Raw genomic sequence first — 22,522 nt, 5'->3', positions numbered from 1 at the left:
TCGGAAATTATCTGTATCGGTTTTCCAGTTTATTTATTTTACATTTATTTAACCTTTATTTACCCAAATAAGAACAAATTCTTATTTAATGTATTGTCAAAAGTACGCATAATGTTGTGTTAATTCCACAACAAGAGATATGTAATGTTAATTACATGAAATTATTCCGTTTTTTTGGGGGGGGAAATCCTGCATATATCTGTATCGGTTGATATCGGTATCGGAAATTAAGAGTTGGACAATATCGGTATATCGGATATCGGCAAAAAAAAAATGCCAATATCGAACATCCCTATTTCACACCTTAACCACTCACCATGCATTCACACCTTAACCACTCACCATGCATTCACACCTTAACCACTCACCATGCATTCACACCTTAACCACTCGCCATGCATTCACACCTTAACCACTCACCATGCATTCACACCTTAACCACTCACCATGCATTCACACCTTAACCACTCACCATGCATTCACACCTTAACCACTCGCCATGCATTCACACCTTAACCACTCACCATGCATTCACACCTTAACCACTCACCATGCATTCACACCTTAACCACTCACCATGCATTCACACCTTAACCACTCGCCATGCATTCACACCTTAACCACTCGCCATGCATTCACACCTTAACCACTCGCCATGCATTCACACCTTAACCACTCACCATGCATTCACACCTTAACCACTCGCCATGCATTCACACCTTAACCACTCACCATGCATTCACACCTTAACCACTCACCATGCATTCACACCTTAACCACTCACCATGCATTCACACCACATCGCGCCCGCCTTGAAGCTGTTGTTTTAAAAGGCGCACCGTCTGTCCTCAGCCACTCGTACCTGGAGAAGTTCATGTCGGAGTCGATGTCAGAGCGGCGGGAGGACGTGTGGCTGCCGCTCATCTCCTACAGGAACAGCCTGCAGACGGGTGGAGACGAGGGGGACCGCATGTCCGTCACCTCGGGCTCCAGCAGCAAGACCGGCTCCATCCGCAGCAAGAAGGGACGGCTGCCGCTGACGCACAAGAAGCGCATCGAGGGTGAGGAGGCTAGACACGTGTATAGGAGGCTAGACACACGTATAGGAGGCTGGACACGTATAGGAGGCTGGACACGCGTATAGGAGGCTAGACACACGTATAGGAGGCTAGACACACGTATAGGAGGCTAGACACACGTATAGGAGGCTGGACACGCGTATAGGAGGCTGGACACACGTATAGGAGGCTGGACACGCGTATAGGAGGCTAGACACACGTATAGGAGGCTGGACACACGTATAGGAGGCTGGACACACGTATAGGAGGCTGGACACACGTATATGAGGCTGGACACACGTATAGGAGGCTGGACACACGTATAGGAGACTGGACACACGTATAGTAGGCTAGACACACGTATAGTAGGCTAGACACACGTATAGGAGGCTGGACACACGTATAGGAGGCTGGACACGCGTATAGTAGGCTAGACACACGTATAGGACGCTGGACACACATATAGGAGGCTGGACACACGTATAGGAGGCTGGACACACGTATAGGAGGCTAGACACACGTATAGGAGGCTAGACACGCGTATAGGAGGCTGGACACACGTATAGGAGGCTGGACACACGTATAGGAGGCTGGACACACATATAGGAGGCTGGACACACGTATAGGAGGCTGGACACGCGTATAGGAGGCTGGACACACGTATAGGAGGCTGGACACGTATAGGAGACTAGACACATGTATAGGAGGCTGGACACGTATAGGAGGCTGGACACGTATAGGAGGCTGGACACACGTATAGGAGGCTGGACACGTATAGGAGACTAGACACACGTATAGGAGGCTGGACACACGTATAGGAGGCTGGACACGTATAGGAGACTAGACACACGTATAGGAGGCTGGACACACGTATAGGAGGCTAGACACACGTATAGGAGGCTGGACACACGTATAGGAGGCTAGACACACGTATAGGAGGCTGGACACACGTATAGGAGGCTGGACACGTATAGGAGACTAGACACACTTATAGGAGACTAGACACGCGTATAGGAGACTAGACACACGTATAGGAGACTAGACACACTTATAGGAGGCTGGACACTTATAGGAGGCTAGACACGTATAGGAGGCTGGACACACGTATAGGAGACTAGACACACGTATAGGAGGCTAGACACGTATAGGAGGCTGGACACACGTATAGGAGGCTAGACACATATAGGTTACTGTATACATAATGGTATATTGGTATGTTTCCCTATGTAATGATATATTATGTTTCCCCATGTAATGTTATATTATGTTTCCCCATGTAATGATATATTATGTTTCCCTATGTAACGTGTGATGTGTTTCCCTGTGTGTTCTCAGAGGAGGGTAGCGTGGAGGGCTCGTGGTTGATGCGTAACGACACCCTCCAGACACCGGGGGCACTGCAGACCCCTCAGCTCACCTCCACGGTGCTCCGAGAGAGCAGACCAGCGGAACACATGCCTGACCCCGACTCCGAACCCAACTCGGAGAACGACTTCGTACACAAGTAAGAACACACACACAGCCTTTGTGGCTTTACGTTTATTGGCAGCGCCTACAGCTGTTGTGTGCAACAAGGACGGTTCTAACTTTCACTATTGATACGCCGTGCCGCGTCGTTATTGTAAACACGCCTACGGGTTTGGCGGCCTCAGAGGGTTAAAGCATATCTTAAAGTTAAAGCATAATATGTTCAAATAAAGAGAAACCTGACCGTATATATATACTCATACATTCGCTAAACGTGTTGTTAGCTGTGTCTCTAATGTGTCTTACTGTCCTCAAGATTCGCTAAACGTGTTGTTAGCTGTGTCTCTAATGTCTTACTGTCCTCAGATGTTAGCTGTGTGTCTAATAGGGCTGGGTGATAAAACGATAATTATCGCAATATATTTTAATAATCGATATCGAACGATAATAATAATAAATATCAATAAAGAAATGTAATTTTTTTTGGTGTGACCTGCAACAGGGCAGGTTTAAAACCAGAGACAGTGGACAGACTTGTCTTTCTTGCCTGCAACTTAAAGTACTGGCTTTGCTTGTCCAAATGACAATACTGACCAAATTGAGATATCTTTTTCTCTTGTGCATTTATTTTGTTTGCTTTCTAATTTAAAATAGTTTGAAACCGTCTGTACACAGTAGGCTATGTTAGTATGTGTGCTAGTCTCCAGTCCCGAGTCACGGTGCACGTGTGCGGTGGTTTGTCCACCAAACAAGCACCAAAAGATAGAAAAGAAACTAGCAGAGCCAGAACTGTTCAACTCCCCTGGAGCCACAGCCAGCAGAGAAGCCGGTTTACTTTCGCTTTCAAACCAGCTGCAGCCTGAGAACTGGAGTGTGAGGGGCTGTAACACTAAAGATGGCGGCAACGACAATAAACATACATTATGTTGTTTAATTTTTTTTTTTAAACATCGATAATTAGCTATAGTGATTTGATAACATTATCATATTGTTATCGTGATATCATTTTTGGCCATATCGCCCAGCCCTAGTCTAATGTGTCTTACTGTCCTCAGATGTGTCTCTAATGTGTCTCGCAGTCCTCAGATGCAGATGTCGTGGCTTGGCCAGCAGAAGATAGACGACGTGAGCAGAAAGGACCGGACAGCCATGAATTACATCAAGTCGCGCAGCAACCAGGGTGTCAGACAAACTGTGTAAGTGTGTGTTTGTGGGACAGATTGTGTAAGTGTGTGTTTGTGGGACAGATTGTGTAAGTGTGTGTTTGTGGGACAGATTGTGTAAGTGTGTTGTTTGTGGGACAGATTGTAAGTGTGTGTTTGTGGGACAGATTGTGTAAGTGTGTGTTTGTGGGACAGATTGTGTAAGTGTGTGTTTGTGGGACAGATTGTGTAAGTGTGTTGTTTGTGGGACAGACTGTAAGTGTGTTGTTTGTGGGACAGATTGTGTAAGTGTGTGTTTGTGGGACAGATTGTAAGTGTGTTTGTGGGACAGACTGTAAGTGTGTGTTTGTGGGACAGACTGTAAGTGTGTGTTTGTGGGACAGACTGTAAGTGTGTGTTTGTGGGACAGACTGTAAGTGTGTGTTTGTGGGACAGACTGTAAGTGTGTTGTTTGTGGGACAGACTGTAAGTGTGTGTTTGTGGGACAGACTGTAAGTGTGTTGTTTGTGGGACAGACTGTAAGTGTGTGTTTGTGGGACAGACTGTAAGTGTGTGTTTGTGGGACAGACTGTAAGTGTGTTGTTTGTGGGACAGACTGTAAGTGTGTTGTTTGTGGGACAGACTGTAAGTGTGTGTTTGTGGGACAGACTGTAAGTGTGTGTTTGTGGGACAGACTGTAAGTAAGTGTGTGTTTGTGGGACAGACTGTAAGTAAGTGTGTGTTTGTGGGACAGACTGTAAGTGTGTGTTTGTGGGACAGACTGTAAGTGTGTGTTTGTGGGACAGACTGTAAGTAAGTGTGTGTTTGTGGGACAGACTGTAAGTGTGTGTTTGTGGGACAGACTGTAAGTGTGTGTTTGTGGGACAGACTGTAAGTGTGTGTTTGTGGGACAGACTGTAAGTGTGTGTTTGTGGGACAGATTGTGTAAGTGTGTGTTTGTGGGACAGACTGTAAGTGTGTGTTTGTTGCCAAGTAAAATAAATACACTCCATTAGAATAGAAGTACAATAGAATATAATATAGGACCGGCTGTACAACTTAATTATAACAGAAACACAGTGTCATGTTCAGAGCTTTACGAGTTGCACCTGGCGTGATGACGCCAGGTGTGGATAATCTTTCAGCCACTTAATAAATTGTTATGAAATTACAGAAAAGAAAGGAAGAACTAGTTGAATGATTGTTTTAAGGATGTTCTTGTTGCTCCGTCTCTCCAGGCGTGGGCTGATGGAGGACGATGCGGAGCCCATCTTCGAGGACGTGATGATGTCGTCACGGGGTCAGCTAGAGGACATGAACGAGGAGTTTGAGGACACCATGGTGATCGACCTGGTGAGTGTGACCTCACTTCCTGTCCACAGTAACCTTTTTATTTTATTTTTTTTTTTACATTTTCACAAATTCTTCTCTGGGAGAGAGCTAGGGTTTAAATTTTTTTGGTTGGATTTGTCTGTTATTCTTAATTTATTTAATTAATTTCAGCCACCATCGAGGAACAGACGCGAGAGGGCGGAGCTGAGACCGGACTTCTTCGACTCTGCAGCCATGATCGAGGATGAGTCGGTGAGTAGAACCAGGGATGACAGAATAGCAGCAGACTGCACAGAGCGGCTCGATCAGCCGAACACACAATTGGAGGTGGGCTTCCCACTCATTTACACCAGGCGTTGCAGGGCCAAGGCTAAGAGAATAGTCAAAGACTCTAGCCACCCAAACAACTGCCTCTTTGCACTGCTGTGGTCAGGCAAGCGCTACCGGAGTCTCATGGCCAGTACAGGGACACTCAGAAGGAGCTTCTATCCCCAGGCCATCAGGATGCTCAATGTGGACTCACTGTAACACTAACCCATGTGACAAATAAAAGGAAACTTGAACTTGAACTTGTTTTGTCAGTAGAAGTGCAGTGAGCTCTGGAAGTATTTGGACAACAATACATGCTTCATTGTCTGGTCTCATCATTTGTGCCGACTGGTGTCATTTTCAGCATATAGTAAACATTTCTTAAAGGATCACGCCAACATTATGGGAAATGCTCTCAGCGTCTTCTCCAGAGTCAGACAAGAAATATCTTTTTCTGTGCGTTCAGTAGAAAGCAGAACAGCAGATACGGACCACTAGCCCATGTTAAAACTCCAGGAGAGGGCGCCCTCGTGGTGCACCGCATAGTGCCTTGCACACCTACGCGGCCGTCCCGGGTTCGCCTCCTGCTCCCGGGGGATCATTTGTCACATGTCTTCCCCACCTCTTCTCCCATTCACCCTCTCCTCCTCTGTCGGTCATGTCTGACCATGAAAAAGCAATAAATGCAAAAAAAATTATTTTCTTTAAAAAAAAAATATATATATTTAATCCAGGAGAGCTGTTTTTGGCAGACAGCTACGCTAGCTTGTCCGTATCCGCTGTTCTGTTATCCATTTGTGCTAAGATAAGCTAGCTTGCAGCCGGATAGCTTTCTACTGAACGCACAGAGAGGAAACTGGTATCTATCTTCTTGTCTGACTCTGGAGAGCGCATCTCCCACAATGTTGCCATGTTCACATAGTAGTTTGTACCTGAATCCATTTCTCACTCGGTAACATTCCCTCTCTCGTCCTTCCTGCAGGGATTCACCATGCCCATGTTCTGATCTGGGAAAATGCAGCATTCCTGCTGAGACCAAGACCCAAATCAGGAGCAGAGGGGGTGGGGGGTGGGAGGGATGCCTAGCCTGATATCACCTGCCAATCAAACTCTAACTCTATGGACATGGTGGGATCCGATGATGGATCCGGGATCAGTTGGAATTCTCCTCCCCCACCCCCTCTCAAAACCGCCAGCTGGGATCCGCTCACTTCAGGCCGGCTGGAGGATCCGTCGGCGATCCCAGAACACCCTGCAGCATCTAGTCGACTATGAAACGCGTAGAGAAGGCTGTCTGTCCCTCCCTCCCTCCATCCTCCGCACCCATTGGTTTAGCTTCTTGTTTAGCGACGGCTCTGATAACGACTGTGTTCCGCTGCCTCTCCCCCTCCCCTTCCACACACACAGATGTACGGTTTCAAGGTTCCAGGCCATTCAGCGGCACAGAGCAGCCTGTAACACAGTGTACAGCCCCCCTTGTTGTGTCACACTCAGACCCCTCTGGTTATTTCACACCAGAGAGGATCTCAATACAATATTAAATGTTATAAATCTTTACTCTATGGCCCCCCTCTCTCTCTTCTCTGTTTGCCATCTGAATCCTTGTCTGTGACGTGTATCGTGGTGTCGGTGGTGGTGATCCGGTTGAAATATGGCTATAAAAACACACCCAGCCTGCGCAGAAACCAGTGTGTTTTTAGACTGACGTAGAGGAAGTGATGTATTTAGTGTCGTGAAATCAAAGCTAAAGGGAGGAACGTCGTCATTGGGTAGTGGTTTCGATGGACAGGCAGTTGACCCCCCCCCCCCGTTCTCAGAACTCTAAAACACATACTGTACACACAACACAGAAAGAATCTTGGCTTTTTTTAAAGTAAAAGGTTCAAGAAGAAAAAAAAGATGATTAATAAACATATTTTGAACTCTGTAGCTTTAGTACAAAGTTTTAAAAATCAAGTGTGTTTTTTTGTTTGTGTCTGATGTTTGTACAGCTCTTTCTTGGATAATATGTATCTCGTTCGTTGCCAAACTGTGGCCTACGTCCTTATAATCCGGCGCCCTCCCTTCTCGTAATTCATATCTTATAACGGTTCAGAGCCAACACTGTTGCTATGGGATACCAACTCGGCACTCTACGGTTCGATTGTAAGTCTTTGGGACGGTTTGTTTGTCACAGCGGTATTATTCCCACGACTAACCTCAGTGATGTTATCCGGTGCAGTTTAGCTACTTTAGGAAACACCAGTCATGGTACACGATCCAACTCTAAATCATGTAAGCGGTCGTTGGGTCGATCCACCAAAACACCCCAAAAATGAAGATTCATCCTCGTCAACATTGTCCATATCCAGTGCACTGATGGATCTGTATGATTGTGTTGGTCTTATGGATTTGCCAACTGAGTTCGTATGCGTGTCCCAACCATCGTCATCACACAACCGTCGCTCCCCCATTGGCTGGTTGTTCAGTCCATCATTCAGACGTGTTTTTGCCATTGGCTGGTTCGGCAGTCCTGTAAATATCAAAGAGATGATTGGCTCTTTCTTGCGGCGCGATTGACAAACGCCTGCCCCTTAAATCCTCTAAAAAGCCTCTTTTTTCTGTGATCTTAATTAAATTCTTTTTAATAAAATAAAATCTGTAATCGATTTCTTGACCAGTGTTCGTGTCTCTCTTCTTCATTGTTGCATCTCTTTTGGATGAATGGTTTATAAGCACTAAGCAGTACTGGGATATATTTTTTTAAGTCTCTCAGTCCATCCCTGCTCAGCTGAGCAGACACGAGAATGTGATTGGGTCGAGGTAGGATTTGGATGCCACGGTCGGGGTTCAATGCAATCAATTCAGGAAGTGGATTTTGTTAAAAAAAAATATATATATATATATATATGGCATCAAAGGGTTGTCCAACCCATGACAAATAAATGAATGTTCCATTATCTGCAAATAAACTAATTACCATTCATTTAAAGCAACATGGTGAACTATGCAATTTTGATCCTGCAGAAAGAACAGTGGAGTGGACACAGTATATAGATGCAAAGTGCATTTGCTGTGAGCCGCCACCAGGGGCAGAGTGGCTAACTGAGTGAGTAGTGACATTGCTGGTCATAGATTTTTTTTATTTTCTTTATCAAATTTCATATAGATGAGCTTTGAAATTATAGATTTTTTTTGAAAAGTACAAACTACTTCCAGTTAGTCCTTAGGTCAAAATACAAGCATTTTTACAATATGCTCTTTAGAGATTTGAACATCATATTACAGTCTGTACACAAAATATATTTGCATACATGATTCATTATACAATCTATTGAGCAGTTCAGCACATTGTTTACAGAGGCATTGATGAATTAGGCTCAATAAGAGTACAATAACAAAACAAACTGATCACTCAAAAATATATTTTATTCCATCTCTTGGGAGGACAAAACGTCAGCATATTTTTATTGTTTACAGATACATTGATGAATTAGGCTCAATACGATCACACCCAATTAAACAAACCGATTATAATTTTTTTTATAAGTTAGATCAATCGCTTAGATCGGATGAGTTTTTTCTAAAAAAATCAAGAAAATATAAGAAACTTGGATAATTGTTGGGCATTAGCTACAGGTTTGAGACGGATGCACTTACATGATTGAAAAAGATAATGGGCCCATGAGAAGGCACAGCTCCAAGTAGCAGCAGAGTGGTTTGTGTCTTTGACCTAATCACATCAAATTATGTCACACTACCAACAACACGGTCGCCGTGGGAACATGTAATGGTTCTAAGCGTCCCTGGCCTGCCAGCAGTGTTGGGGAAGCACCGGACACCGAGACCAGAAGGAGGAAACGGGTACAATGTGTAGGATTGCCATTATCGAGCAGCCCTGGGTCAGACCCACCGTCTTCAGAATGTTGTATGTATCCTAGCTAAGCTCTCACTGGTCTCCATTGTAGTTACTGGTAGCATCCTCATGATTTTAGGGTTAGTGATTTAGAATAATCCTAAAATATTATGCTAATCCTTCTTACCCGATATGCAGGAATTCTAACAGGTATGTATAAATCGGAAAGTTTTTACTATTCCATCCTACATACATATGTAACTAAATTCCATTTCATTTAGCTTTATGCGTTCATATGTTAGTTTCACAATTGGATTCAGCGAAACATCAAATGACAGCTCGTCTCTACTGGTGTTTAGCGGTCTGAACAGAGACTCAGCCTTTTGTTTTAATGCCGCAGCTTCTTGGAATGAGCTTCAACACACTTGCAATTTAACCTGGTCAATTTAAGAACATGCTTCGAGAGCTCCCTGCATCAGTTTGTAACCGTTTTACCTGACTCTTTTTGTTTGGTTTGCATTTTTAATTATGTCTATAATGCGTTTATTATTCGTTGTGCCTAATGTAATCTGAGCAGCATTGAAAATGAGAGCCCACCCTCAATGCATTCCTTGAGTGTTATATAAAAGGTTGAATGAATGAATGAAAATTCCAATGTTGGCTTTATTGCAGCAGGCGAATTTCTCCCTAAAGTTTGAAATATTCGACACACGCAAACACCACGCAGGGCTCATGTCACTCGTCCATCTCACCAGGACAACGTCTAGATCACATCCCCCACGAGGACGTTTTGGAATGTATTTTTAATCTGCATGTCGTGGGAATGGTCACGGTTTAGGTTAAACCTGGGTTAGGCTTATTAACCAACTAATTACGATTAGTTCCGGCTTTGCCGCTTGGTTAAAAAGTGATGACCACCATCAAAACGTCTTCCTGGACGATGGGATCTAGACACTACCTCTACCAGTTCACCACCACAGCTAGGATATATTCAGTGAGGATCCCACACAGAGTACCTTCCCTCAGTGACTCGGGTACACAGTACTGAACGAGTCTTTCTTAGAGAGGAATGTTGGCGTGTTTCTTCCAGGGGTTGACCTGCTTCTTACTGGCCAGCACCTCCAGATCCCTGCAGATCCTCCTGCGAGTGGTCGACGGCTCGATGATGTCATCTACAAAACCTGAAACACACAACATTACATTAGATTCAAAATGTGTTGTCATTATACAGCACAGGTACAGGTACAGTACAAAAGACGTTTGTCATCTAACCAGAGTGCGGATGTAACAGTAAAGTGCAACAGCAATATATGGGTGATTAAACTGGATATAACATGTAAAAGAGTACTACTGAGTAATAGTGCAAATCAGATGTTTGTACAGACACTGGTAGTAAGTCATACTGGCCAGTAGGCAAGGGATGTGTACAGATAACTTGGATATAGTATCTACAGGTATGTAAAAAGGATTACATGCAGGTATATACACAGATAAAAATAGTACAAAATATATACACAGATAAAATAGTACAAAATATTATGGCGGGTGAATTGAGAGGTGATGAAGAGTAGAGCGTTTTTCACTTAAAAGGAACACTCCCACATTTTGGGAAATACACGTATTTGCCATCTTCCCCAGTCAGACGAGAAGATGGATATCAATTTCCAGAGAGGTCCAGGTGCACGCTAGCCTAGATTAGCACAAGAGGCAGCATAGGGGAGAAGCATCCAGCTGCAGCACCGCAGAGTGAGCGCAAGCGGCGCTCTCAGGACCGCTCAGCTGAATTGGAGTATTGCAGTTATTTTACAGCTGGTGACTTCATTCACGCTACAATGTCTACAGACTATGAATTAATGTGGCTGAATTAAAGAATGAATAAGTAAAACGTGTCAAATCACATTCGTTTACCAACGATTGTTATTCGTGTACTATAAGATGAACAAATTCGAACTATGTTTTGTGTGGTAGAGCGTGGCGCAGCGGCAGTATCCTTGTCTCTGAAACACAGACGTTCCAAAAAGCTGGTTCGATTCCTGATTTTTTTTTTTTTATCGTTTTATTTTTCAAACGTATTCAAGAATAAACATAACTATCACAACAGTAGTTATAATGTATATTATCATCAATACGTTAGTTTCATTTTATTAAATGTCCTTTGGTCGATAACAGCGATAGGACGTCAACATTGTCGAGAGGGAGAGGGAGAGGGAGAGGGAGAGGGAGAGGGAGAGAGGCCTGAATGGCCCGCACAGTGCAATACTCCAATTCAGCCATTGGGTGGGTGGCGCTGCTGAGCGGCCCTGAGAGCGCCGCTCTGCAGCTGGATACTATTGGCATAGGGAGCAGCTAGCCTAGCTTAGCACAAGAGGCAGCATAGGGAGCAGCTAGCCTAGCTTAGCACAAGAGGCAGCATAGGGAGCAGCTAGCCTAGCTTAGCACAAGAGGCAGCATAGGGAGCCGCTAGCCTAGTTTAGCACAAGAGGCAGCATAGGGAGCAGCTAGCCTAGTTTAGCACAAGAGGCAGCATAGGGAGCCGCTAGCCTAGCTTAGCACAAGAGGCAGCATAGGGAGCCGCTAGCCTAGTTTAGCACAAGAGGCAGCATAGGGAGCAGCTAGCCTAGCTTAGCACAAGAGGCAGCATAGGGAGCCGCTAGCCTAGCTTAGCACAAGAGGCAGCATAGGGAGCCGCTAGCCTAGCTTAGCACAAGAGGCAGCATAGGGAGCAGCTAGAAAGACGGAGAGCTGACCTCTGACGGCAGCGGGGAAGGGGTTGGCAAACTTCTCCACATATTCAGCCTCTGCCTCCGCCTGGTTCTCCTTCCCTCTGAAGATGATCTGGACCGCACCCTGAGAGAGAGAGAGAGAGAGAGAGAGAGAGAGACACACATTATCATAATACATCAACAAGAGTGAGTCTCAGATAAAGAGAAGGATGGCTGTAGCTCTGTCAGTGAGCAGCACCCAGTGAGCAGCACCCAGTGAGCAGCACCCACCTTAGCCCCCATGACAGCCACCTCAGCAGAGGGCCAGGCGTAGTTCACATCTCCTCTCAAGTGCTTGGAACTCATCACATCATAGGCTCCTCCATAAGCCTGGGGGAAATAAAAAGACAGATATTACCAGCCAGCATATATATGCTTCTCCAATATCATTGCAGACTAGATGGGTTTCTTGGCTACATTAGGTACCAGTGTGCAACATGCATCACTAAGGCAAACAGCAAGATTAGAGAGGAGTGCTGAGTGGCCTAACAACCGTGTCCAAGTGAAGAGAATGTACCAAGTAATGCTGTATTATTTTAAGCAACAATTTTGAGTTACATTTAACTTTTTGCCTTCGTCCTGCAACCCACCTGCCCCCCTGCTGGAGACCATGAGTCTAAACCACACACACCTTCATAGTGATGATGATGATGATGGTGAATCTAAACCACACACCTTCCTAGTGATGATGATGATGATGGTGAATCTAAACCACACACCTTCCTAGTGATGATGATGAATCTAAACCACACACACCTTCGTAGTGATGATGATGTTGAATCTAAACCACACACACCTTCCTAGTGATGATGATGTTGAATCTAAACCACACACACCTTCCTAGTGATGATGATGATGATGATGAATCTAAACCACACACACCTTCCTAGTGATGATGATGATGATGAATCTAAACCACACACCTTCCCAGTGATGATGATGAATCTAAACCACACACCTTCCTAGTGATGATGGTGAATCTAAACCACACACACCTTCGTAGTGATGTTGATGATGGTGAATCTAAACCACACCTTCCTAGTGATGATGATGATGGTGAATCTAAACCACACGCCTTCCTAGTGATGATGATGATGATGGTGGTGAATCTAAATCACACACCTTCCTAGTGATGATGATGATGGTGAATCTAAACCACACACACCTTCCTAGTGATGATGGTGATGATGGTGAATCTAAACCACACACCTTCCTAGTGATGATGGTGATTTTCGGGACCGTTGCCTCTGCGAAGGCGTACAGCAGCTTGGCTCCGTGTCGGATGATGCCTCCATACTCCTGAGCGGTACCTGCCACCGGGGACAGCAGAGAATGTAGAGCATAAGATTAGTGCGAGTAAGACTGTATGCAGTGGCGGCTGGTCCATAGAGGGCGCTAGTGCGCCGCCGCCCCCCCTGGTGGAAAGTGGTTTTGGATTTTTCTAATATAGTAGATTTCAACCGCTAAAAATATAATAAACATTTTTCAAATAAATAATAATTACTCATTTTAAGTATGTTTGTGTTTAAAATGCACAATAACGTGTAATATATCAAATATAAATCATTGTTTGTGCTTCCTGTTCATCCCCTCTCTCTTCTGGGGCACTAGAAACATCGCCCCATTGACTGGGCGTCAGTGCACAACGCAGCCAATTGAAAAATGCACAGTGCAACATAAATGCAGCTAGCAACTCAATTTAGCCAATCAGCGTCTTCAAATATGATGCCTAAAGGGCGATTCATTTAGCGCCCCAAGCAGAGTCATTGGTGTGTTAGGGGGTGCGGACTGACGTGATGACGGCAATGATGAACGCATTTGAGAGGAGAAGTTTGGTGGCGAAAATACAAATGAAAGAGCTTGGCGCAGACATCACGTCCCGAATCACGTCAACCAGGAAATAACTAACTAACGCCAATAGTTGTTGTCGTCGGAAATTGATAATAATCACAAGTTACATGTTAAAATCACAACCATTTTCTTCTGGGGGACAATGCCCACAAACCCCTACAGGTTTGTAAACATGTCATCTTCTCACCTCTTATCAGTTTGCAGGTCTGGTTATAATACTATAGTTACTGAAACTGAATATGGCACCATCCCGTGTATGTATGCGAGTGAGTGAGTGAGTGAGTGAGTATACCCGGCAGGAATCCAGGCACATCCACAAAGGTGATGATGGGGATGTTGAAAGCGTCACAGAAGCGTACGAAACGCGCTGCTTTCACAGAGGAGTTGATGTCCAGACAACCTGAAGATACCAGGGAAGATTAGAGTCAAAGGTAGCCATGTTTATAAAAAATATTGGAAGCAGACAATGTTAGCATTTGTTAGCATCAGGCTAAGCATGCTAGTGGAGGTCATTGATGAGAACGTGAAGCGTTCCAAATTATATTACTAAGCAACGTTCCTGCCTCACGGCGTCCGTTCCACTAGCATGCTCAGTAGTACGATGTTACCATTCTCTTCCGGTGTCTCAAACCGAAAAACAGAGGCACGTTTGTTTACCAATGATTTTAAGTGTTGTATGAATACATACGAGTTTATAGAAATCTCAGCGCATTGAGACGGAAACCGGCATATATATTGACGCAACCTAATTTCATAAAACTACACTTCGCAGCACACGCCAGCCCCTGTCAATCATCTGACTTCCAGTGTGATTATTATTATTCTTTTTTTACATTATTCTTGGGATCATATCTCCCATAAAATATAACGTGGTTTGTTTCTTTACCTTTCTGTGAACGTCTAGCAAAAAAAACACGTTGCAATCCGATGAGAAATGGCGGAGATATTTACATTATAAAAGGTCTCTTGATATACTGAATAGCTTCCTCTCCTTCTCTCATATTGCCACCACCTCTCTACTCACCGGACGCCACCTTGGGCTGGTTACCCACGATGCCCACGGTGCGACCGTCCATACGTGCAAATCCCACCACTATGTTCTTGGCGTAACTGGGCATGATCTCAAAGAACACCCTCTCGTCCACAATCTGCAGGGTTACAAAGAGCAAGCAAGGGTCAACCAGTGGTATGGGTGAACTGCCATTCTGAGTGAGTGAGTGAGTGAGTGAGTGAGTGAGAGTGAGAGAGTGAGAGAGTGAGAGAGTGAGTGAGTGAGTGAGTGAGTGAGTGAGTGAGTGAGTGAGTGAGTGAGTAGAGTGAGGAGAGAGAGAGTGAGAGAGTGAGAGAGTGAGTGAGTGAGTACCTACATATGCATGCATGTATATACTAGGGGTGGGGAAAAGAAATTGATGCAGCAATATATCGATACACTTTAAAGCGAGTCTTTATCACAAACGGTTCCAAAGACATTTCATGTTTTGCAAAACATGTCTAGTGCCGTGTGGGCGCTCGGCTTCAGAGGGTTAACGAGGCACTGTGCAATTTGCTGTACGTGTGTAATTGGCCAGTTAGTGATGCACACTAAGAATCTGATCAGCTATTATGTCAATAATAAATACATAATTCCTGCTTTTTGCCTTTTTATGGGTATTTTTTCTTCTTCAATTACACAGACATTGTGATGTATCGTAGATGAGATTTCTTGCAATAATATATTGATTATCAGATAGAGTATCGTGATATTATTATCATTATCGATGGCCAAATATCAGTATCGTATTGCGAGTTACTCATATTGTATTGCGAGTTACTCATTGTATTGTGAGTTACTCATATTGTATTCAATGTATTGTGAGTTACTCATATCGTCCCACCCCTAGTATGTACTATATGGTATATATATATATATATATATATATATATATATATATATATATATATATATATATATATTAGGGCTGTCAGTTTATCACGTTAATTAGATTAATTACACAGCAAATTATCTCGTTATGAAAATTCATAACTCAAAATATTTTTTCTTTTTTTTTTGCATGTTCTTGGTATCTGATTCTAGGGACATCTATGGATCTCAGGGAATGTATTCCCAGTGTCAGAAATACTGTGTCTGTTACTAGGCTTGAGTAAATTGTAATGAACCAAATGAGAATATGAACCAATCTTTTTTATCTTTGACTGTGAATAACACCATGCTAAAATTGACCAGACCTGAAAAATCTAAGCAAATGAATAAATGGAAGATGATTAACACTTTAATCGCCGAAAACGCTGAAACACGTCTTTCCCCGCCATGCTCATTCTGCCGAAGACGCTGGACAAAAATCTGTGATCGAAATATATATTTAATAATACATATTTCTCCCCCGGAGACATGAGATGTACTGTTGAGCCCCTCTCAACTCTCCAACGGTTCAAGAGCGCCATCTGGTGGCCGATCGGCGGATCGCCCAGGGCAGAAACAGGAAGTGGAAGCTGGTGCTCATTTCAATTCGGTCCGATCACTCGCTAATAGTCCCAGGACTCGAGCTGATCACAACGGATAGCAATCCGTTACCAATAACTCGATAAACAACATGATTTGGACGTATATACTATTATACAACCTGGAAATGGATCGGATATTTGTACATCCCATAATAGAAAAATTTCTGTTCCACGCTCATCTCCCAACGGCGCGAGGAAGCTACGGTGAGTTTCAGCGTTCTTTTTTAACGTCTTCGATACTAATTGCTCTAATGATCATATCACCCACACTAGATGAATCATCTAACGTTGGCCACGGAATTATAAACGACCCCCCGCCCATCCGGTCATCATCAGATCATACGTAGTAACTCCTAGAAGCACGTCCAGTTGACATTTTTTATCTCGCACAGATTCCTACCAAACTGTATTTCATCATCAATATAATGCATTTGGGGCTATAAATCAAGTTCTGGAGAAAGCTGCAGAAAACGATAAAAACATACTTATACTTTAGACCGTATTTTAGTATGAATATGTGAATGAAAAAGTATAACGTTGCTACACCCTGAACAATAGATATAGGACGTTGAATGGGCCATGGTAATGTCAATTTAGCAATACAATTTAAAAAGTTATAGCCCTGCAAAGAAGGGGAACTTCTCCATGTTAAATAGGGCTGGCGAGGGATGGTAAATTATGAATTTAACCCCGGCGATCGAAGGTTTTGTAGATACAGTACTGAATTCTGCCATCCGGACACATGCAATTTGAAATATGATTATAGAATAGCATGTGATTAAAATGAGATTAATTAGATTACCTAATTAATTACAAATCCTGTAATTAATTAGATTACTTTTTTTAATCGCCCGACAGCACTAATATATATATGTATGTGTGTGTGTGTGTGTGTGTATGTATATATTGTGGCAGATATCACCCCCCCCCTTCTCTCATGGATATGTGAAGGATGGGAGATATTACTGCCACGGAAGGAGTGGAAACAATTAGGTAGCTGATAGTACTGATAGAACACACCTGTGCATCATTAGTTCACCCACATCTCACATCTCACACACCCCAGACACACACACTACAAATACACTTGGTTAGTGAGAGAGGTGAGGTTGGAGTTGTTGCATTGAGAGAGAGAGATTGTTGTATACAGAGTTTTGTGAGGTGAGAGGTAGTGAGAGGAGAGGTGAAGGCGAGAAGATGTTCATTGTGTACTGGACCCTGGACTGGCTGAGAAACCTCCTTGTGTTCTGACCCTGGACCGGATGACTACTCGGAGTATTGAACAATCTCTTTTTTTTGTACGAGAGCCTGTTTTGTGTTTTGACCATCGGACTGTATTACGACCATTCTATTTGCCTGTCGAACTATATTCTGCCTATAATCAATACATATTCTTATTGATTGATATTGCACTTGTGTGGACATTTGAATTTGTTTGTTTTTGAACCGTGACGAGTCTGAACACCACCAGGCTCTTCACATATATTTTTTTTGTGTGTGTGTGTGTGTGTGTGTGTGTGTGTGTGTGTGTGTGTGTGTGTGTGTGTGTGTGTGTGTGTGTGTGTGTGTGTGTGTGTGTGTGTGTGTGTGTGTGTGTGTGTTTTTCTATCCTGCTGGGGACCATGACCTGACATATCACTCACGCCGTGGGGACCCATTTTTCCCGTGGGGACCGAGTCCTGGTCCCCACGGGCACGAGCATTGCAATCAATAGAAAACAGCTTGCTGATATGCCTGGTGCTATTTTTTTTGAGAAAAAAAAAGGTCCCCTGGAAGTAAATTTTCAAGACTTTGTGTGTGCCCTTGTGGTTACACACGGTATTGCGGTGTGTGAGTTTGCTTGGCGGGGTCCGGTTCCTGAATCTGTGTGTGTGTGTGCCCTTGTGGTTACACACGGTATTGCATGTGTGCGCTCTTGTGGTTACACACGATATTGCGGTGTGTGTGTGCGCTCTTGTGAAAGAAGAAGCAAAACAAGCAAAACAGAAAGAAGCATTTCATATAAAAGTATTCTGTATTTTTGTATGACAACTAATAAAGAAACTTGATTAATTGAAAATGGGGGACCCTGATGTAAACAAGTCTTTCTCTGGTTTGCATCCCCTTAACAATTGTGTGTATTGAGCCGTACTGTATTGTACCCATTCTGCAATCTGTTAAATAAAATGTTCAATCAATCAATCAAACCATACAAGCTAGCTGTCTAGTTAGCTTGCATTAGCTCACTCTAATTAGCTCGCTAGCTAGATTACTAGTTAGTATGATAAGCCAAAAGCTTATCATAAAAAAACACATATATTGACAGAATCATTGGTCCAAGTCATAACTGGTAGCTAGCTAATGCGATCTAGCTTGCTAGCATGAGCTATCTTACTAACTACATAGTTAGCACAAGCTAGCTTGCTAACTAGCTAGCGCAAGCTAGCTTGCTAAACAGGAAGCTGACTTGCTAACTAGCTAGCGCGAGCTAGCTTGCTAAATGGGTACAATACAGTACGGCTCAATACACACAATTGTTAAGGGGATGCAGACCAGAGAAAGACTTTCGTCTTGTTTACATCAGGGTCCCCCATTTTCAATTCATCATAACATACATTACATACATGACATACAGATAGACAGTACTGTTACATCCAGACATTTATGACATACCAGATCTACAAATATACAGTACAGTACTGTTTAAGAGTACAATGCCTGTCATATATTGTAGACCCTGGCGTTGGAAACTCTGATTAATAGACAGTTTCTAAGAAGAGAGTACTGTTACATTATATACATTTGAGAGTATATACATTTGAGGGGGAAGAAACTGTACATTGGAGGAGGTTGGGTAGGTGGGGTGGGGGGGGGGGGTGAGTAGGTGGGGTGGGGGGGGGGGACTCTGTCTGTAAATAAACAGTACTGTATATTTGTATATCTTGTATGTCATAAATGTTATGATTTGACTGCCTCTTTGAACTGCTCAGGCAAGCGATACCGGAGTCTCAGGGAAACCACAGAGATACTCAGAAGGAGCTTCTATCCCCAGGCCATCAGGATCGATGCTCAACGACAATAACACTATGTAACAAACCATCAAATACACTCACAGCACACACATCCACACGTACACACTCACTTTAAATAAACAACTCACTGTAGCACCCACTTTAGACACTTTAACACACTTTATATTTATTGGTAAAGAGATTTGCACTACAACTGATACATCATTGCACCTTACCCTAAGTTGTACCTCATCCCACTTCTGCATTGTACTGTATATTGTATTGTAACTCAGTAACTTTTTCTCTACTCTGCATTGTATATTGTATATATCATGCATATTGAACACTTTTGTTTACACTTTCTATTTTATACTTATTTTATACTTATCTATTTTTATCTAGCACACTCTCAGGAGCAAAACAGAAAGAAGCATTTCATATAAAAGTATTCTGTATTTTTGTATGACAACTAATAAAGAAACTTGATTAATTGAAAATGGGGGACCCTGATGTAAACAAGTCTTTCTCTGGTTTGCATCCCCTTAACAATTGTGTGTATTGAGCCATACTGTATTGTACCCATTCTGCAATCTGTTAAATAAAATGTTCAATCAATCAATCAAACCATACAAGCTAGCTGTCTAGTTAGCTTGCATTAGCTCACTCTAATTAGCTCGCTAGCTAGATTGCTAGTTAGTATGATAAGCCAAAAGCTTATCATAAAAAAACACATATATTGACAGAATCATTGGTCCAAGTCATAACTGGTAGCTAGCTAATGCGATCTAGCTTGCTAGCATGAGCTATCTTACTAACTACATAGTTAGCACAAGCTAGCTTGCTAACTAGCTAGCGCAAGCTAGCTTGCTAAACAGGAAGCTGACTTGCTAACTAGCTAGCGCGAGCTAGCTTGCTAAATGGGTACAATACAGTACGGCTCAATACACACAATTGTTAAGGGGATGCAGACCAGAGAAAGACTTTCGTCTTGTTTACATCAGGGTCCCCCATTTTCAATTCATCATAACATACATTACATACATGACATACAGATAGACAGTACTGTTACATCCAGACATTTATGACATACCAGATCTACAAATATACAGTACAGTACTGTTTAAGAGTACAATGCCTGTCATATATTGTAGACCCTGGCGTTGGAAACTCTGATTAATAGACCGTTTCTAAGAAGAGAGTACTGTTACATTATATACATTTGAGAGTATATACATTTGAGGGGGAAGAAACTGTACAACTGTACAAACAAAACTGTACATTGGAATATTGACAAGACCATACTTGGTAATTTACTGTACATTGGAGGGAGTTGTGTTAGGACAATTACAGGGGCCAGTTTCGAATTGCAGTCTCCCGGATCTATTGTACAAAAGCTGTAGCAGCCAATCAACTATAGATGTAGGCAAAGAAGTTTATGCCTGTATTTTTTTACTGTTGTGAAGCACTTTGAACTGCAATTTCTGTATGAAAAGTGCTATACAAATAAAATTATTATTATTATATTATTATATTAATATGTATTAATATGTAATATGTACCTACACAAATAAAAAATGTTGTCCATTGAGCACATTAACTGTACGTTATCTCTCCAAACAAACAAGCACACGTCGTCAAGAACATGTCCTGACTTTTGCCCAAGACCAGAGCTGCTTAAAAATATACTGAATTCTGTGGTCCCCACGTTTACCAATGCTCTAACCGCATTCGCCCATCCCCCATCCAGGTGCAATTCACACACACCGGTCCCCATCATGGCTATGCCCATCCCCCAACTTAGCTTCACCTCGAGGGAGTCGAGGCTGCAGTAACCTCGTTCCCAGCTTTATTGTGAGAAGGTGCTGTGAGCAGGTACTTTCAGTTCAGACTGGACTGAGAGGGCAGTAGCATGTACTCACAGAGACCAATATATGAAGATACATTATTGCTAAGGAATGCTAAGACAAGGTAAGCCAATTAAAAAAAAGCTAAATATGTTGGGCCAGTATATTGGTTGAATTGATTGGTTCATGACTTGGTTAAACAACGATTAGCATGCTAAGCTAGTTTCTGTTTAGACTATACTGAATTCGGCCGAATACGTTAGTCATAACTGGTAGCTAGCTAATGCGATCTAGCTTGCTAGCATGAGCTATCTTACTAACTACATAGTTAGCACAAGCTAGCTTGCTAACTAGCTAGCGCAAGCTAGCTTGCTAAATAGGAAGCTGACTTGCTAACTAGCTAGCGCAAGCTAGCTTGCTAAACAGGAAGCTGTTGCAAGCTAGCGACACAGCTATAACTTGTATGGTAGTAATACATAATGGTAGTAAGACTAGATTACAGTAATAGCTTGCTAGATATACTGTTCAGGCTAAAGGATCATGCTAACTGGCCAAAGGAACTAGCTATTTGCTAGACATCACAAGCTATAGCTCTATGCAGTAACTAACTATACAAGCACATCAAGTCATTTCAGACTATAGAAACCCTAACTCTAACCCTAACCCTAGGGTGAAAGGTGTAATACATTTATGCAGTTTGCTCAGTGGTGGCCAAAATTATTAGAACACTTGGCATATTTAAGAGTTTTCAGTTGTTGTTGTTGTTCTTCAATTGACCATTAAAATAGTATCACTGTTAGCTAGCCAAATTCGTTAGCTGATGTTAGCTTCTGCAGGGCAGTATCACTGGCAGTGTTAGGTATCCTAGCTAGCTAACTGTAAAGGACAGGAACAGTCAATTATCATGTTTTTGTTTCATTTTGTGAAAAATGCACTTTGTAATATATTTGCTTTTCAAAAGCTCATAAACACTGTTGGTGACTTGAGCATAATTATTAACTTAGCTACTGTAGCTGTTCTTGTCATTTTAAGCTATCATGATGAATGCAATGCTTTTTACTATAATTATATAATCTCTCCTAGGGTCATTATTGAAGTATTTTGGCACCCCACCTCTTGCCTATAATGTGCAGAGGATATACCAGCACAGGTGGATATTGACCAAGCTCAGGAGGACACACTAGCCAAGGTACATGATCCCTTTCAAAGTGCTCATATTCATAACTGTTCTTAAAGTCTTACATTTAATAATCACAATTTTGGGCCTTAAAAAGTCAGTCTTAAATGGTATTGATTAGGAAATGACTTCTATGTTGCGATAACTTCTCTCTATCATGTTTAAATGTGTTTGGGGGGGAAATGTCGGGGCTGCCTGAATACTTTAGACAACAAATGTTTGTTTCCGCGTCTCTGATTGGCCAGGTCATTTC

At 42.8% G+C, this 22,522-nt stretch overlaps 2 protein-coding genes across 2 annotated transcripts in view; one reads left to right on the top strand and one right to left on the bottom strand.

Moving 5' to 3' along the window:
• The window catches only part of stag1a (STAG1 cohesin complex component a), a 143,438-nt gene extending 136,566 nt beyond the window's left edge, over positions 1–6,872 (top strand). The window contains exons 27-32 of the mRNA XM_084309193.1: positions 853–1,061; positions 2,394–2,562; positions 3,605–3,721; positions 4,906–5,020; positions 5,171–5,251; positions 6,291–6,872. Coding sequence (XP_084165319.1) covers positions 853–1,061; positions 2,394–2,562; positions 3,605–3,721; positions 4,906–5,020; positions 5,171–5,251; positions 6,291–6,314 — 715 coding nt within the window. The 3' untranslated portion in view covers positions 6,315–6,872. The remainder of the gene's footprint in view (positions 1–852; positions 1,062–2,393; positions 2,563–3,604; positions 3,722–4,905; positions 5,021–5,170; positions 5,252–6,290) is intronic.
• Positions 6,873–8,695: 1,823 nt separating this feature from the next.
• pccb (propionyl-CoA carboxylase subunit beta) overlaps positions 8,696–22,522 on the bottom strand; it is a 30,972-nt gene continuing 17,145 nt past the window's right edge. The window contains exons 10-15 of the mRNA XM_084309195.1: positions 14,781–14,904; positions 14,049–14,156; positions 13,115–13,215; positions 12,137–12,235; positions 11,891–11,990; positions 8,696–10,324 (exon numbers count right to left, since the gene is read on the bottom strand). Coding sequence (XP_084165321.1) covers positions 10,203–10,324; positions 11,891–11,990; positions 12,137–12,235; positions 13,115–13,215; positions 14,049–14,156; positions 14,781–14,904 — 654 coding nt within the window. The 3' untranslated portion in view covers positions 8,696–10,202. The remainder of the gene's footprint in view (positions 10,325–11,890; positions 11,991–12,136; positions 12,236–13,114; positions 13,216–14,048; positions 14,157–14,780; positions 14,905–22,522) is intronic.

Source organism: Notolepis coatsorum, assembly GCF_963971535.1.
Source record: "Notolepis coatsorum genome assembly, chromosome: 2".
Lineage (NCBI taxonomy): Eukaryota > Metazoa > Chordata > Actinopteri > Aulopiformes > Paralepididae > Notolepis > Notolepis coatsorum.
This window is presented reverse-complemented; position numbering and strand designations above follow the sequence as displayed.